Source organism: Gambusia affinis, linkage group LG07, assembly GCF_019740435.1.
Source record: "Gambusia affinis linkage group LG07, SWU_Gaff_1.0, whole genome shotgun sequence".
In the NCBI taxonomy this organism is placed as follows: domain Eukaryota; kingdom Metazoa; phylum Chordata; class Actinopteri; order Cyprinodontiformes; family Poeciliidae; genus Gambusia; species Gambusia affinis.
Genome location: NC_057874.1, coordinates 28,753,879 through 28,773,180, shown reverse-complemented (window position 1 = coordinate 28,773,180; position 19,302 = coordinate 28,753,879). Strand labels below are relative to the sequence as shown.

Genomic DNA, 19,302 nt, shown 5'->3' with positions numbered 1-19,302 from the left:
TTAAAAAACTTAACTAGATTAATCACTCTTCATGCATGGAAAACTTCACATAGATATGAACATGCACGCCAGCAATGCAACACAAGAAAGTTGAAAAATGTTTACGTTTTGTTGCAGTTTCCTTTCACTTTTCACTCTTGTTCATTGAGCGCACAGCACGCTGCTGGACTAGACGTCTTCCTCTTGTCAAGGTGGTAACTCTTTTCTTCCTTGACAACCAAACCAGTGGTTCAATTAATCTGATTCTATGTAATACCTTGTTAAAGTTTTCAGATTAACTGCATGCATCAACGTGTTAACAGCCCTAAAACAAAGACAACATACAAGATTCTAGAAAAGCTCCTGTATCTTGTCACTGAGAACCAAAGGGCTTCCATCAATATCAATAACCAACCATGAAGAAATCAAAGAACAGAAGCAGAGCTCACCCTGGAGAAAGTGATCAGAGTTGCTACTGACAGTTTGACAGGAATCGGCCTAAATCATCGTCCCATCAACGATTGCTTGACATCCACACTGCAACTTCCTGCCAACTAAGTTAAGACGAGTGACAGCAGAAACGGGCGCTCGCCTCCTTGAAGCTGATGTCGGAACGTGAGCTCCTCTCGTCGCTCATTCCCACATTAAAGACGCGGCTGACGAGCTCCTCGTCACAGATCGACACTTCAGCTGCAGCGTGAAGCATTTTCTGTCGAATGTGTTACACTTAGGAAAGAAAACAGGCACAATGCTGACGTGTCAGTCATCTGTTTTCTGTGTTTACTGATGAGTTGAGTCGTATAAGATCCCTCGATATCACCTGATGACTGTGAGATTATTGTGTGATCTCTGGCCATTAGAAATCCCTTCTTTAAAACATCCAGGACCTTTTAAAACATGCATTTAAAAAAAAACTGTGGTTTTTAATCTTTTTTGACAGAAACAGTTAACTCTTCAATTCTGTCTTCCTTGACAAGAGGAAAGAAGAATTTAAACATAATCTAAAATGTTTTCACACTACATTGCGTCCTGTTCGTACCTGTTTTCTCCCCCGTCACCTGTGGGGGCGCTGCACCAGGAACGTCTGAAGAAAACGACACAAAAACCGCTAAAGACGACACTGAACGCAACTTCCTTCTTCACAAAATGTAAACAAACATGGAGTGGTGTCAGATTTTAATGGTTCTAGGATTTCTCTTTTTCTTTTATTCCCCTCCCGGGGGTCTTTTTGTGGGCTCTAGTGTCCCTTATATGACAGTAGGCTGACAGGAAAGGGGGAGGGAGAGGGAGGAAGACATGCGGCAAATGTCACCGGGTCCGGGAATCGAACCCATGACAGCCGCGTCGAGGACTAAAGGCCTCCAAATGTGGGTCGCGCTATCCCCTACGCCAGCACAGCACGCCCTAGGATTTCTCTTTTGACCACGAGCCATTTCTTCCACTGGCGCTACACCAAGAAAGAATTTGCTTTGGTTGCATCTACCCAGAATGCCCTGCACTGCAGTTCACTTCCTGCTTTTGGAGCATCCATATGTGCATTCAACCACTTTAATAGAAAAGAGGTTTAAAATTGGATCAGGGGTTATTTTTTTGGTTGCACAATGACACTTTACCAAACAAGACGGACTTTCTAGAAAAATCACTTAGAATTTGATTAAAGCAGTGCTGGTGTGAATGCAGCCTTACACTGAGACACTGAGAGGCCAAAAACAAAGTATGAATTTCTTTCATAGCAGACTGGAAAGAGCATGTTTTGTACAGAAAGACTAGAAGTAGGTCTGTGTTTTAATGCTGCGTACACACCGATGTAAAGGATACTGCCTCCTTCTCATGCAAGAAGACACCATGTGTAACGGAGTAAAAAAGGTCAAGGACCAAACCAGCAACTCTAAATATAGTTCATTGACTAAAATGAAACACAATACACAGAAAGAAAGTACAGACAGCGACAAAGGACACAATTAGAGTTTTGTGGTCCTCTTGGGTGATCAATGTGGGCCGGGGGCCCGTCACCAAGAGGCCCCTTTGTGATCAGAAGAGTCTCGTACAAAATTATCCTGTACTGAATTTTTGGATGTTTATCCCTAGCAATTTTTTATTAGTTACTTTATTTGGTGTTTAGGCCTGTTATAAAACTACACCGACTTAAGTTTATGTAACCAATTAAATGCATCCATGAAAAAGAAAATGCAATAAAAAAATATTTGAAAATGGTAGGAAGAAAACAGCTTGTAAGTTTTAAATTAGAAGATCTGAGTTTTACACCAAACAAAATAAAAACTTCCAGTATGAACTATTAAGCTGCCATTAAAATGCATTTATTATTATAATAATAATAATGCTCTGTTGAGCTGTTGAGTAGGCTACTATATTTGTATTTTGCAGTAATGTGTTTACTAGCTTTGTCTGTAAAAGTCAAGCTCATATTTTTGTCCTCATTAATCTTTGTTCTTGGTCGGTCAGTAAGAAGTGATGATTTGTCTTTAAAGGTTTCTGACAGGATGAAGCATTTAAACAACTTCTAAATCTCAAATGAAAATTATTTACCTGAAGGTTCCAGTTTAGTGAAATAAGAAAACATTTGCTTTCAATTGTTCTGAAGTATTAATAGTTTCTAAAAACTCAGTTTTAGAGAGTTGTTTTTTCTTCTAAAAATCCCTTTTATAGAATAAATATGCATTTACAAAATGGAATAAGCTTGGTAAAGTAAGGCAAGGTCCATACATTTTATTTAAAAAAGACATCTGACATTAAAGCAGAATCATGTACAGTAATCTGAGTCAGCTAACCTTTTGATCAGGTTAGTCAGGTAGCCATAAATTAATACTATTAATTCAAAATAGGAATATTTGATCAGAGTTTAAAAGTAATCTTTAGAAAAAATTTTAATTACGTAAAATATTTTGGGTGAAACAGTACGTGGTCATACTGCTGTATTTTATTTTTTTCGTTTGCTTTTTTATTAAATATGTCAAAACTCACTTCAAAATGTCAAAAGAAAAACTTCAAAAGTAAAAAGTTTATCACAAATAAACTACTCTTCCAGATACATATTTAAATGCTTCAGTTTTCACACTCCCTGTCTGATGATCACTTACTTTGACTTCACCGTTCCATTTCCAAAGCATCTTTATTTTCCGTTTTGCATGTCAGCCCGGCGTCTCCTGCTGCTTTAAAAGTCAGCAGTGAGATCATCTCACGAATCCTGCTCTCCTGATAAAAAGCAATCTGTTTTATTCCCAGGAAAGAGCGATAAGGAGGGAGACTGACTTCACTAAATGTCTGCAGCTGCTACAGAAATCAACAGTTTGGAACAGAGAAACAGAAATAAATGTCAGGCTGGCTGCTGGTATTGATCTCTGTGATTGATTAAGGACTGCTTGAGGAGAGAGGAATGGAAGAGCAAAGTTATTCACACACCGGATCAGGCAGCAACAGCTACTCTCTGGACTAGTTGCCTGTTGCTTTACTGTGGTGGATTAAATGGTTTAAAGGTTTGTCAGCTAAATGCTCCCATTTTTCTTTTCCAGCCATGTCTTTAGACTTAATTTAGGCCAGCTAAAAGTGATTCAAAATTTCAATCCACTCAATCATTTATTGTCAAAATTTCTGAATGGCTCGGATGTTGTTAAAGTTCATCTGCTTGCTGTTTAGAGAGAGAAAGAAACAGATTTTTTTTTAAAAAAAAAAAAACCTTCCACCATATAGCAAGGAAGATATGGTGCCTGCATTGGTTTTTGAGGCTGCAAACATACAGAACTTGAAACTTGATTATGGAATAATATCAGAAAGAAAATACTGTAGAGAAATTGAAGTTTCACAAAATTAAAAAATGAAAAAAATCACTGGTTCTTATGGTGGTTCCTCCTATTCTGAGGAGCCCAAAGGATCAGATGGGAATAGAGAAAAACACATGGTGGCATGAAAAACGAAAGGTATCAAAGAAAGGAGTGAACTTGTAGTGGCCATATATTCATTTATATCTACATAAATATTCAATTAAATTCAAATACCAAAACTTCTGAAGCGCTGTGGTGATGATGTGGGCAGAAAGTCAGGCAACAAATCTGAAAAAGCCTCAGGTTCTGCTTTTCAGTTCCACTGGGTTTTGGGGTCATAATTCAGATTTTATTTGAGCTTTTCAGATGCTAATCAGCTGCTCCCAGTTGTAAAAACAATGCTTTGTTTTCTGGGTTACGCATCATGACTGTCTAAAAGCAAGCATCCAAAACCAGAGGACATGCAATGTCTAAACCTGAAAAACGATGAGCAGACTACAAAAAGAACCAAGCAGAACTAATGCAGCAGAGCTACTCCAAATGAGCGCCACAATCCCAAACAATAATAATATTTTTGTTTTTGAGGTTCAAATATTGTCTCATCACAGTGGTGGAAACACAGAGGGAAGGCAGAAAACAACCCAGACTCTTCAATGTTCAAAACTTACAAATGGAAAGAAACTATGAAGGAATAAATATTTAGATTAATATTCCTCTGTGTATTTCACAGGGTGAAAAGTTGAAATTATCATGTTACTTGTTGAACATTCTCCAGTAAAGTTCCAAGTAAAATAATAAAACCCAAACTGTGAGAATGAAACCTGCAACTATCTGTGACCCATTTAAGTTCAGAGTGAAAAAAGGTTTGAGTTATGGCAGAACAATGAATCTCTTTTTCATCCAAGTTCTTTTTTAAGTTCAATAAGAACTTTAAGTTCTTTTTTAAGTTCAATGAGAACTTTAAGTTCTTTTTAAGTTCAATAAGAACTTTAAGTTCTTTTTAAGTTCAATGAGAACTTTCTTGATGCATTCACTATAACAGAATTTTATTAATTAAGTTGTTTGTGTACTTCTCTTGAGTTTCTCCAGTGCTGTGGGAGCGCTAACTGATAAACAGAAAATAAATAGAAAAAAACTTGCCAAATCACATCAAAGGAGTTTAAATGATTCACATAGGTAACATAATTAGGAAAATGACCCACTACAGATTGACCTCCAATAATATGTAAACATTTTTATGGCCTGGCTTCTCTTGATCATTTCAGAAGAAACACGAGTATCTAAGCAAGCAAGTGGTGCCTTTAAATTAAGATGAGAACAAAACAAAAACAGGAAAAAAATAATCTTTCACTGGTCAAAACAAATCAGCAGAGCCATGATCTAATGATGCGCTTCACTGCTTTTTTTCCTAATCAATGTCAGCAGCGGCAGCAGCGTCTGTGATGCAAGCAGGGGTTCAGAAACAACTCTGCAGACAGCAGCAGGGAGGTAAGCGTTAGCCTGGGAACCTGGGATGCTTCAGTGGTTTGATGCTGCAATCAGAGAAGGGATTGACAGGGTCATGATCTGAGCCAAGTGTGCTTCTGAGTGCTTCTCCGCTCTCGCTTCAGAAACTGGAGCTATCTGAGTATTATCTGAAAGGTCAGAGAGGGCAGGGGAAGACTGCAAAGACCCAGTTTAACCAGCGAGATAAAGGCTTTTACTGGAGCTGTCAAAGTTAACGCGTTAAAAGCTTGTCATTAATATGAATGTTTTAATGCGTTAATATTATATAATGCATAATTATAGGTTTGACACGCAGGAATGAATGACAGTGAAAGATTAAATTTCACACAACAGCAGACAACAAAAGTTAAAAAGTTTACAACAATCTTGTGTTGCGTCATTAGCCTGAATGTGAATAAAACCTGCATGAATTACACCGGTCACTCAGCTGGATGAGGACAAGCAGCGTTCATGTCATCGTACAACTTCCACATGAAATAAATGCAGAGGGACGATTCGAAATTAACGTTTAAAACAAAGTGGCTTCCTTTAAACCTTCCTGAATATAAAAACCTGGAAAACTGATCTTTGTCAGACATTTTTTTTTTTTTTTTTTAAATCTTTATTCAGAAACAGAAAAAATTGAAAAGAAAAAATGAAATGAAAGGTAGCAGAAAGAAGAAACATTTTCTTAAACATTATTTGAAAACGTGCTTACAGAGGTAGTTTTTGATAGAGGAAATATGAGCAGTTGCCCAGGGCGACACCAGAAAGGGGCAGAGTACCCAAGAAGTAGAAAATAAAATAGATGTTATCTGTCAGTTGTCCCCTGAATGACTTTGCTGCTACTTGCATGCAGGTGTAATGGTTTCTCTTAGCTGCTGTTGAGTACTGGGAGGCTACACTACCTGCTTCTGCCACAAAAAAATATAAATAAATCTAGTAATTGCTCATATTTTAATAGGTTGAAGTGTGGCAGGAGGTTCTTGAACAGCTGCATGTTTCTATTTCAATCTTACAAAGTTAGGCATAGTGATTAATCGTGATTAATCACAACACCAGTGATTAGTCTGATCAATTTTATAAATTGATGAACAACACTAGTTTTGACTTTATCCGTCCAACAAATCTCGCCTTTTTAAAACATATTAAATATTTATATTATTGAGTACTGAGAATTAATCATGTTTTTCCACTCTCCAGTCCTCAAAGGCACTCCTTCCATTATCTGCTCCCCAGACATTAAGCCCATTTTGAGCTGGACAGAGGAGCAGAGGGAGTCTGGGCGGGAGGAGGGCGGCCCTTCAGATCTCCCCCAGATGTGTCCTTTAATCCTGTAATTAGTCACAATTATAGTAACAGATCCAGGAGATGAAGTGATCATATTTGCACACTGATTTATTCCTCCAATCATGAGACACCATGCTTCTTTCGGACACATTTCCACTTGCTGGCCTCCTGTTTTATCTCCCCGTTCTGTCCTGAGACTCCTCCTTCCCCCTTATCTCTCCTTACCACTCTCCACCTCCACAAATCTATCCGACCCACCCCATCTCCTCCTTCTCCTCCTTTTCGTCCTAGGTGTAATTCATCAGGTTTCCAGCCTGAAAAGCGAGGGACACTGAGTGGGTTGAAAAAAAGAAAAAGAAAATATAAGACAACAGAGCAGGATGGGACACAACAAGAGCCCCTTCAGATGTTGCAGATGATGCCTTTAATCTTGTCAATAGCTGCAATTATAGTAATTATCTCTAATAGCGAAGCATTGTGTTCAGCCTCTGATATGTTTAACAGATGATGCAGAGTTGTGCCGCCTCCGTTTGCCACGGCGGGAGCTTAGATTGATATTAATGAAATCAACAGAAAATTGATGATGGTCCCAGGAGGTTTAGCAGATTTTTTCAGCTCTCAGTCGAGGTCTAATGGAGGCCTCAGAAATGATACCGATCGGTCTTTGTGCTGCACAGAATGAGACGAGAGACAGACTGATGTTAGGCAGAAAGGACTCGTGGGATAAAGGAAAAAATCTGTATTGGAAGGACCAGCGAGGAAAAGACACTGCGCTCCGACGAGACGCTACATTCAACACAGGTTTCAAATTACTACACCAAAAATGACGGTTCTCGCTGTTTTCCATTTGGAAACTTGTTCAAAAAGTTGCATTTATGTACTTCAGTAAGATTTCTACGAACGAGGTTGTTTTGTTGAATTCATCAGGCCATGTTCTGAGCTCAGTGAAAGCAGAAAAAGATGCAGAGAAGAATGAGTTATAGTTACATTTGCAGTTACATGAGTAACTTCATGGAATGAAAAATATTTTAAGGTTAATTTTACTACATTGTACTTTTTACCTTTACTTTAGTAATACTGATAAAAAGTGTATTGAGACCTTTTTTTCCTGACGTTAATTTCAATCTGCTGAGCCATTTGGAGGTCAATAAGACACAATAAACAGTAGATATCATCACTAGAAGTATTTACTAACTTGCAATATCCACTCTAAGTATTGGTTGCATTTTGGAAGAATGTATTTTCTGCTTGAATGTAGTATTTTCTAATTATATTATTTGTATTTTTTTTTTTGTTTAGTCATAATAAATCCAGAATTTGCACAGAACTTTATAATTTTGGCAAATCAACAAATCATATGTTATGAAAGGTTACTTCCCATATAGGTAGGCTAGCACACTCGCTAATAGCAAAGCTAATTATTAACTTTGCGTTTTTGCTAACGAATGTCGTTGTTCATCCGTTTTGATGTGTTTTAGATCAACCAGGTATGTTAAAGTTTCCACTTTATGTCTATGAACCTGGCATCATTTATCTTCATTTATCTGTACACCTGGTTCACCACATGAACAAATGCAGCATGATACTGCCACCACCATGCTTTACAGTTGGTAGGTACATTGTTGTCCTGTTTAATAGACTCAACTTGTCGCCTCCAATCATACTTTGATGTCTGTGTGTTTAAATAACTCCATCTCTGACTGATCTCTGTGACCAGCACCGTCAGTTTAAAATTTACAATAATGTTTCCATTTCAAGCCAAAAAACATGTTTTTCCATAATCCTTTCTTCTGAGGACAAAGATTCAGGCCATGTTTGATATTTGCACAGGATAAGGAGGCAAAGAACTCATCAAAACTGTTTTTGTGTTAAACAGGCTGAGGTCAGATCTGTTGATATTTTATGAACGCCGCTGTGTCAGTGCCCAGAACTAAACCAACGTAAATGAACTCAACTATTTCTGTTTGAAAAGTGTCATTGAATATTCAGCTGCAACTACGCCAGGAAACTCTTGATGAACTCTAAAACAAGAGAGTGAGAGACTGGAGGTTTTCACAGCTACATAAAAATAAAAAAAAGTTTAAATAATACAATGTTAATGACAGTAATGTGTGTATGCATATGCAGTTCTAAATCTAATAAATATCAGATTCAACTGATTCAATCCAGATATTTTATACCTGAAATTTTAAGAAAATTAGTAAAAAGACGTCAAACGGCTGAAAGAAAAACTTTTAAAGATTTTCAGAAAGCCCTGAGAAGTATTGATTAGGGTCACTTTAAAATATTAGAGGAAGTCTGGTTGCTTGGTGGGCACACTAAAGCGATGCATCTCTGACCTCACACACAGCAGCTTCTCTTCTAAGTCTGGAAGAGGCAGGTTCATGATGCAGTGATATCACAAGCAGGCAGAGGAGAGCCGGTCAATAATTCATTAGATAGAGGGTTAAACTCAAGTACAACCTGAAAAAACACCCTATACCCACATTCCCAGGAATACACCAGAGTCATCCTCACACACTCAAACTCACACTCTTAAGGCCTTTCACTTTCTTTCAGGTTCACAATCTCTCAACGTTTATACTTTAAACTTACGTTTGAATTCATCAAAATTCATTTTACATTTGATGAGTCATGAACTGACAGCGTTACAAGAACAACTTTGCTTTCACAGCACAGCTCCGGTTTCTAAACTTTTGTCTGTCCCAGCTGATAGGGGGGTTTCACATGTTCATGTGAAGAGAATATGTCTGACACATCAGTCTGTGGTTTGGGATGAGCTTTGAAAGCGTCTTCCATCTTCCTCCACTGGCAGAGGTGTGCAGAACTGCAACCCGATGCAGCAAAACTACAAATCCCTCAAATCAGCATGAGTACAGCAGCACATCATTACAGCCATCTGCGTTGTAAATCACATGCAGCTATGGCAGGGGCATAAAAATTAACCCTCTGGTGAATTTTGGCCTCAAAAATTTTTTGTTTTTGTTCTTCCATTGGGATTCCACAGCTTAAAAAAAAAAACAGCCAAACAACTTATGAGAAAAATACTTCCAGCCGTTTTTTGGCAATAGGCCGTTAAGTTAATGTTTTTTGGTGTCTGGAAAATTACAGGCAATGGTCCTCACCTAGCAACCTCAGCCCGTTACCTAGCAACCCAAGCTGAGCTCCAGCACATTTGATCAACTGGTTTTCCTGCTGTATACGCTGTACAATGGCTGCTGGAGAAATGATGTTATTATTATTGACTCACCATCCAGTAACCACTTGCTGTATTCTTGCTGATTGTGCAGGAGGCTCTACTTCTGCTTATCAAAGATGTACAGTTGTATTATTGTGCATCTTTTTGCAGCCATTTTTACGTGCAAGTGTAAAAGTTGAGTTTAGGGTGTGTGTGGCCTAAGACTGGTTTTGTGCAAAAAATATAATGGACATGTTTTGTTTCACCCACAGACGTCAAGACATCCTAACTTGTTCAAGGAACCTTAATAGGTCACGTTTAAAACAGCTTACCTCATACAGAGTGATGACCCCGTTGGTCTCATTGGGAGCTTTCCACTGCATGAAGATCTTCTCTTCATATGGAGTATTCTGCAGCGACTCCATCGGCACCGACCCAGGCACTGCAAAATAAATGATTTTTTTTTTTCATTCCTTTTGTATTTCACCATATTTCCTACATTTTCACACACAACGAGCAGCTGCAACAAACAATCGACACTCTTCATCCCAGTAAATATAAAACACAGCAGTACCTTGAATATGAGAGTTGTATTCACGAGGTTTCCAGCTAAGAAACGTGTGCACACACCTCCAAATTCACCCAATCTTGACTGGTCTTTGGGAGACTGAAGAAACATTTGAGGCTATGATGCTTTTAAAACACTCATATGAGATTAATCTAGTTTATAAAGAATAAAGTTTTACACAATGAAAGTTATCCTTTTAATGGGCATGATATTCAGCTATTTCACAGAAATTTTGAAAACTCTTCTAAAGAAACAAAAAACAAGTTACCAACCTTTGAGAGATTGAGAAAAATGTGAAATTAAAGTTATTCAACACTGAAAAGAAAGATTTGAGATAAGTTTTCAAAAGTATCTAAAATTCAATTTCAGTTTTTTGTAATTTAGTTCCTCCAATTAAATCCAACAACCTTTTTAGAAGAACATTTCTCAAAATAAATCTTTAATCGCTGCTTTTTCCTACAAAGTAACGCTTCAGTTTCCATCAGCAAATTAGAAATTTCATGTGTAAGAAAGTGTTTCCTTAGAATTACATTACATTACTAAATTTTAGGTTTTTGGATTGCTTTGTTTTTAAGTGATGTTGTTATCAAAGTCTTCAAAATGAAAACCATTTTTGTGACATTTGTAACTTTCTGATTAAATCTAAGAGAAAAGTTGAGAACGTCTGCTGAGTTCTTAATGGGGGTTTTACGTTTAGTATGAGCCTGGCTGTTATTTGTAGAAATTAAAGAAGGCACTTCCTAAGCTAAAGGAAGACAGGCAGGCTGTAATGAAGGCATGCAGGGAATAATCCTGAGGTAACCCTGCAGACAGAATAATGGAACGACTGCTGAGACAAAAAGACAGCCGGCACGCTGATTTCCACAAACTGCAGGCGGATTTTTGACTCACCACTGGGAAACAATCTTGCATTTGCTTCAGAAAAAAGCAAATAAAAAAATGTGTCAAATTACCAAGTCAATGACAGATTCAGTTCAAATGACTAATCAGATAGAAATTTTCACCTTCGTGCTTTTATTTCAATAACTCAAAGCTTCTTGTTTTCTTAACATCCAGCTCAGTGACTTTAAATCGTTACCTGTCCAAAACAATTTAAGGGCAGCAGGTTCAACTATGTGACACAGACTCCGCTTATTAAACAGCAAACTCTACCCAGTAACAGAGCATGGAGTGTATATATGTGTGTCTTTTCAGGAAAACAAAATATTTCACACTCTGCCAAGGTGTACAGACGGGGAGGGGAGTGTCAGACACCTTGTCTGGAAGAAGTAACAGCATGTTAAACATGCACAACCAAAACTGCACACATAAACTGAGACAAAAACGCACTGACAGGTGTGAGCTGTATAAAATGTTGCCAGGAGGAAGAAAACCTCCAAAGACTTGTTTTGGGATGAACTGAACTAAGGATTATGCAATTTTTAGATGAGGTTTCACATTTTCCTGGTGTTTTTTTTAAAAACTATCAGAAAGGTCATCCAGAGTTGGAGAAAGCAGTTGCAGCAAAATCTCCTCTGAATCCTGTTTTGAATCAAATTGTGAGACACTTGGGGAAAAAAGTCAGAAAAATGTTTCAGAGAACAACAGAGCAGATGGAAAAGGCCAACAGCTTTGTACATGAATCTTAATGTTTGGCTTTGGATTTGCTTTGAAACCAAGTCAGTCCTGTTTTATCAACCTTTACACACAGCGTACTCATCAAAAAAGAGACAAGTGTTTTATGAGAACAGAGAGATGTCCTTGCATGTTTCTAAGCTGATTCATAGGAAGTTGAAAACAAATTTTCAGAGGAATGACGAGAAAAAGTTTTACAGAAAATTATGTTTTCTGGTTATTCGATCATCCACGGCCTTGTTCATGTCAGCAGCTGTTTTGGTTGGGTAAGAAAAGGGCCTCTTGGAAAAAAGAACATCTGTTTTTGCCATAGAAACAATTTTCTGTGACATTTGAGAGAAAAGGTAGATAGGGCTGGAACGATTCCTCGAATGATTCGAGTACCTCGATTATTAAAATTCCTCGAGGAAAATGTATCTGCCTTGAAGCTTCGTTAAATTATGTTTTATTATGTATTATTATGTATTATGTTCCGCCCGGATCATTATGTATGGAGGGCAGCGCTCTTACTTCCACCTATGAGTTATTGTGAAGTGCTAGCAGCATGGTGTGGAGTTGTGCGGCGCTTTGTGAGGGTTTGGGGACAAATAAGGACTGTTGACGTTTTGCGGTGCGATGGTTGGACTACGACAGTTTTTGTGGTGTCAGAATCGCATCGTCACGGTTTTGGAGCGAACGGTGAGTGAGTAAGAGAGAGAGAGAGAGAGAGAGAGAGAGAAAAAAATCCGATTAATCAAATAATCGTAAAAATATTCCATAGAGGTCTCGATTACCAAAATATTCTTTTACAACAGCCCTATTGGTAGATCACATAGTTCAGATTTCTACCCAACATCTGCTTAAACAAGCTGATAAGGGGAACCCAAGATGGACTCCACCATAGGAAAAATATGTGCCGGGGAGAGAACATTGAAACAACTTCCCTGACACCTTTTCCATGATGCTCAGATGTCCACATTTGGTTGCACATCATGAGAAAAATCACAAAAACACAGAGCAGAAAAGTAAAAAAGCTTTCCGAGTCAGATGTGGGCGATGCACACATGAACACACAAACATTTTAGGAAAGATTTTGATAAGTAATTCCAAGGTGTTGATTAAGGGCCCAGCCCGTGGAGTGCATCAAATTACCCTAACAAAGAAATGCAATTACAAACTGCCATTTCATTCAACACCTTATCATGGGAGTGTGTGTCTGATGTCTGTGCTCGCTCTTATCTTCTCTGAAACAATGTCTGCCTTAATGCCTGAGAATATCTGCTGTTTGTGTGCAGCCCAAGCCGTCCTTGACACCTGTGAGTCTGAACGGCTCTGGCTCCATCTTATCTGCTGTTTGTCTCTCTTCCTCTGTTTTTGTGTGAATGTGTGTGTTCCTTTGCTCCTCTCAGACGGAGAAAAACAGTCTTCATTGAATAGATAACAGCAGCTGTAACACATTAATCATAACTTGATTAACTTCCATCGTGCCACACATTGAATGGTCTGCTTCATTATGCTGGCAGCTCTGTTTTCTACGTGTGATTCTCTCCTTTGTTTTGGTTATTTCTCTCTAAATCCTTTCTTGTATCCTGAGCTGAACTCAAACTGTCATTACTGGCATGTAATGAATCTGTTTTCTCCTTTGTCCAAATCCCATTTCAGGGTTTATTCCTTCTTAGCTCTTAACTCATATTTACAAGAAACAATGTTTAAAATACTCCAGCAGTGGTGGGCAATGCAAGCTAAAACGTTAGTTGCGCCAATCTTTGTGCTAACATGTTATACCAACATGGTATTTAGCAGAAGCTAATGCTAAAGTGCTAACTTCAGCCATGTTCATTTTAAAACCCATCTGCATAAATAAGCAAGTATTTTTTATGCTAATTTCTACCATTATAGTAAGTTAAGTTATTTTTTTAAATATTATGTTTTTACATTTTAAAACTGCATTTGAGAGCCACGTTTTTGGTTTCCATATCAATCCAGTGGTATTTGTAATTCATGTGGTTCAAGATGCCACAATAATCACAAGTTAATCCTCTGAGAAAAATAATGAATAAATAATTTTTTATAAGCAGTAGGGAGTAAGCAACAGTGCTGCTGGATTACATTTCACACTATAATCAAGGGATTACAGAACATATTTATTTATTTTAATGAACTAAGAAAGGTGCTTCAGACTTGGGTTTTGATTTTTATACTTTTTTCCATACATATTCGGCTTTGACCAAACTTAACGGCAGGAGTTTATGACAAAAACATTTCTAACCAAAGTATCTTTTTGTTCTTCTAGTCAGATCTTGAACTTCTATGATAAAAGGATTATAAAATGTCAGTCATTGTGTGAAAAGATCATCTTCCCGTAATGTACTGTAGTAGTGATGTATGAGGGCAGAAATATGGGGATTTGAGATCAGTGTATTTAATATCTGCTTTTTGTTATTCAGAGGTATTTTTGCATGATATTGGATATCTACAGATAAACAACCAAAGCTTTTAACATCTAAAATTACTAATTCTTTACCAACAAATACTCACACAGCCTCAGTGTTCTCTTACATGATAAATAAAGTAGGTAAAAAAGGTGCATCCCAGATCTGTTGCATTACTCTCTTTTTTTATGTATTTTTGAAGTATTGGACCAGGACAAAATCAAAGAACTTGGAAGCAAAAAAACATCTCTAATAGAAAAGATATACATTCAATGCAAAAAAAGAATACATTATTTAGATTTTCATGCGTCAACCAGTCAGCCAAAACAGAGAATGAAGGTGATCAGTATCAGAGGTTGCCTTGGCGACAGATTTTCATGTTCAGTAACAACAACAGAAGCACCAAGACTCGACCTGAAAACGCTGCGTCAGTAAAATTAGAACGATTAGAAAAGCACAGTTTTCTGACCTTTCTAAGGTCACAACAACAAAAAGGTGAAGCTTTGAAAACTAAGACATTTATGTAACTGTGCAGCAGGGAGGTGGCAGTATCATGCTGGGAGAATTTTAACTGGTATATTACACAAATCCTTTATTTTCAATACAAAAAGACGGCTAGAATTTGTTTTGGTGTATCGATCCAATGCAATCAATTCAAAGCAGACAAGACAGTAGGAGAGAAAAAGAGGATAAAACATATATGGAAGAATATTAATAAAAGTAAAATTCATATGCATTTAAGAGTGATTTTACGGTGGACGTAACTTTGGGAGCAGAGTAGCTAATGAGGGACGTAGAAATCAGCTGGAGGATACGAGCTGCTTGGGAACTGGGCGGTTCTGGTCACTAAACTCTCCAACCTTTAGCCTGGTCATAAACAGATGAACAGGGTGTTAGCAGGGCGGGAAGGATGTTTGATTACCTTCAGATCAGTGTAAAGACGGCGGATGTTTTATAGGTCTTTACTGCTGGGGAGTTCCAGCCCAATAAGTTTAGATGCTTCCCTTACAACCATATTGATTCCTGCTCATCCGCAGCTCAGCTGCAGCCAAACTGTAGAAACATCAGCATTATCAGCATTCTGCGGACGACGCCTAAAACGTCCTAACATTCCTTAAGAAGAACAGAAATCTCTTAAAAATATGGTTGATATTATCTTGTTAAGATCAGAGGATATGATGCTCCCTATTTCAGGTTTTAAAAACTGAACTAAGTCCATGAAAATTCATGGAAAATATTTCTTTATTGCTAAAAGAATAAAAGCAGGTGCTTGATCTGGAAGAGGATTAAGAATTACAAATTCTGGCCTTAATCTCTGAATTTTGACTTTTTATCTCAGAAAGGTAAAGTCAAAATTTTGAGATTAAAGTTGTAATTTTGAGATTAAAGTCAGAATTTTGAAAAAAATAATAAATAAATAAATAAAAAGTCTGAAGATTTTTTTCTTCAGAATTCTGACTTGAATTTTCTGTTTTCAAAAGTCAAATTTCACTGTTTTTTTAAGTGATCCTCTTCCGTAGTTTGAAGTGGCATTCTCTGGAAATATTTAGTTCATTAGTGTCAATGAGCATCTATATTTCAGTCAATGTGGCAATAAATCCAAAGTATTCATTCAAAACGCATTTTTTAAAATTATTTCCATCTTAAAATCAATTAAATGTCTAATTTAAATACGCTATTGAAACCAGTGTATGTAAACTTGTGGCTGCGATGGTGAATCTAGATGATGAGAAAAAATATTAAGTCTTAATTAAAACCTGAAAGGCAGATATTACTATTATAATCTAAGGACAATGAGTCATGGGAAAGAAAAAAATTATAATTAATTTCTTAATTGGAAATCCTTCATTTAGACTCTAAACACGGGTTAAAGATAATTTCTGTGTAATCAGCAAGACTAGAAAGTAATAGAAAAAATCCTATACATTTATATGTATATATATTTATATCTGTGTGTGAAAGAGATGGAAGCCGATTCATTTGCAGGAGCCATTACCGAACAAACAATAATTAGCCTCCGTGTGAACAATTGCTCTTCTGTTCCCTAATTACTGAGCTACAGCCAGGAGATTAACGGCGGTTAAACAAAAAGCAATTAAGAACAAAACAATTACCATTTTTTTAACCCCTTAAAGCCATTTCCACTACGCAGATGTGTTTGCTTTACTTTCAGGGAACATGCAGTTTGTGTGTGCTCAGCTGAGGAAGGTTCAACGTTCAGGCTGAGAGCTGATGTTCCCCAGAAGCTAAATTCAAAACATATTAGCTACAAGATGAGCTAAAGAACAGGCAGCCCTGCATATCAGACGCTAAGCTATTCCAGTTTATCACAGGCAGGGTGCTGGGAGAAATATAAGACATAAATGAATTATTAGCAGTTGTGGAGGCGCTTGCATTCAGTTCAGTGCAACATGAGGCCCTATGGACAGAAAGCAGGAGGCTTAAAAAGTCTGTTCTGATATTTTCTGAATTGCTGGACAACACGTACACTCAGGGCGCTAATAATTTATGCTAGTAAGTTGTCCTGCTGAGGGGCGCAGCAGCATAAACAGAAATGTTGATTAGTGCAATTTTTGAAGGTTGCACGCATCAGTGTGGAACTTCTGCTACTTTAGTAGGTGAACATGTGAGAACCAGCAGTTAAAACAAAGATGGCTGCATCTGGAGTCATATCTATGGCTGAGTATTCGGGCCTCTGTAGTTTAAGAAGATAAAATATGTGGCCACAAAATTTAATTTCACTAATGAAAAAGAAAAACGTAGATGTTCCACGATGTGAAAAAGTTGAAAATGTGCAAAAAGTATGAATTAAAAGACAGAGATATTTACAATGTTACAACTACAATATTTTCTAACAACATAAAGTCAGATATCTGCACCACAAAACGGCACAAAAAGTTGCTAGTGACTTCTTTTTTTTAAGTTGGTAAATTATCTGGTCATTGAAAAGAAAAAGTTAATTTCAACAGAAAAATTCTAAAACTTTTAGATTAATCTCAGAAATTTTCTAGAAAAAATAAATAAATTTCTGAGTTTGAAAAGTTGAAAATTTGCTAGAAAAAATGTGAAATTTTAAGATTAATCTCAGATGTCTATAAATAAACTTCTGAGATTGAAAAGTTGAAAAAGTGAAAAGTTTTTTTCTGGAAAATTTCTGGAATTTGAGCTTAATTTTAGATTCAACTACAAATTTCAGATTTTTACTCCTTTTCTTCTATCTACATCACTTTAAATGCCAACCATTTTTAAAACATGCCAACATGTGAAAGGTTAAAGAGGTGTAAATACTTTTACAGGGGACTGTCAGGTGATATCAATATTCACAGATGACCTGCATTAATAATTGGTAAACTTGTAAACAAGCTTCCTTGCCGTGTCTGTCTGCGCTCTACATTCCTTAAAATAAAACGCAGGTTAAGATTCGAGTTAAAAGCTTAAACTGCTGAAAACATTTTCCGTTTTCTTCCACAGTCTCTGCACAACACAGAGGCACTTTTTGCTTTCATGTCTGCAGCTGAGCAGAGCCCACCTGTCAGTCACCCGGTGCGGGTTAGACAGCGACATCTCTCATCCTGTCCCTCCTGTTCCAGCAGTCTGCGTTCGGAGCAGGTAGGTGGCTGGTTCAGCTGTTTATTTTCAACTAACCGCCGACGGCTGTTGCGAGGTGTTTATAATGACTCATTTTTTGGGGAGCCGGAGGGTTTCTCCAGGAAGAGCCTGATCACATACTGAGCTGCTGAAATGCCTGGAGATTCTACTAACCTGCTTATATTTTGGATCAATAGAGTATTACAAAGTTTGATGCTACATGTGTCAAAAGCATTTATTGTTGCCCACCGTCCTCCTCCGTCTGTTTGACGATCTCCTCGCTCTCTTTGCTGCCCTCGGGGTTGGCCAGAACGAGGCGCAGCCTGACCGTGACGAAGGGCCTCAGTCCCCTCAGCGTGTAATGAGACGACGTCTGGATCAACTCCTCAGCTGCAAACTCTTGCTGATTGAACACATACTGGTACTGAACCTGCAAAAAATAGAAAAAATAAACTAAATGTTTAGATTGCTTCAGGCTGACTGAAACGATTCCAGCTGGAATAAACAAAATCAGAGAAAGTATAAATTAAAGGTGAAACAACTCTGTCTAGAAAAATAGAAATGTTTTATTAAAATAAATTCATTAGCAGTCAGACTTTCTTAAGCCATTTTCTCCAGGTGTGCAGCTTTTTTTATAAACTCATTTTCAGTCCCTTTATATTACCATGAAGGCGTAGTCTCCACTGTGTGCTTAAAAGTTGGTTAATGAGTAAGCTATGGACAAAAGAAACAAAGAAAATCTAAAAAATATGTCAAAATTTCAGCTAACAGCCATTTAGGAAACAACTTGTTGGTGTTTTCTCTTAGTCGAACTGTTGTATTTGACATAATTCAAAAGTAAGCTGCAAAATGGAGAAAAATGTGTCTTACATATGATTTATTTTCCATTAAATTGCTCATTTATTTTGGTCTAATGAATTTTTAAATTTCTTATTTTTGCTCATCAAACTCTGTGGGAAAGAATAAAAACTTCTATCATCAAGTATGATAGTTCAGTTGAGATGTATGCAGATTAACCAATCAGATTTCAAAGAAAACTTTGAAAAATCTGCAGAAAGTCAAAAAAAAAAACTTTTGATCAATCCTATTTATAACATTATAGGAAAGCCTGGCTGTTCAAAAGGGAAATATTTGGAGAAACAGATCAGAGATTTATCCTCCCAGCAGCTGCTAGACTCCATATCCATCACTAATTAGTTGCACATTTCTTTATGTCAGAGTATGCCATTTTTAATAATTGCACAGTATTATGTAAATTTCTCATTAATGTACAGTATGTGGGAAGATAAAGTTTTTATTCTTTTCTATTCAACTAAAAATTTCAGCAAGATGGAATTAATTTAGAAATATGCTTAAACCAAATTGGTAGAACTTATTGGTGGAGAATGGTTAAGTGTTAACTTTGTGAGC

General features: G+C 37.2%; 1 protein-coding gene and 1 long non-coding RNA gene across 16 annotated transcripts in view; one reads left to right on the top strand and one right to left on the bottom strand.

Annotated features, from left to right (window-relative positions):
• ptprt (protein tyrosine phosphatase receptor type T) overlaps positions 1 to 19,302 on the bottom strand; it is a 294,966-nt gene that overhangs the window by 135,818 nt on the left and 139,846 nt on the right. For all 15 annotated transcript variants that reach the window (XM_044121953.1, XM_044121956.1, XM_044121954.1 and 12 more), the window contains exons 10-11: positions 18,142 to 18,322; positions 10,044 to 10,153 (exon numbers count right to left, since the gene is read on the bottom strand). In XM_044121953.1, the coding sequence (XP_043977888.1) occupies positions 10,044 to 10,153; positions 18,142 to 18,322 (291 nt within the window). The remainder of the gene's footprint in view (positions 1 to 10,043; positions 10,154 to 18,141; positions 18,323 to 19,302) is intronic.
• Positions 14,749 to 18,286, top strand: LOC122833958. The gene is made up of 3 exons (XR_006371092.1): positions 14,749 to 14,799; positions 17,776 to 17,913; positions 18,203 to 18,286. It is a non-coding gene; the product is annotated as an uncharacterized LOC122833958 (long non-coding RNA).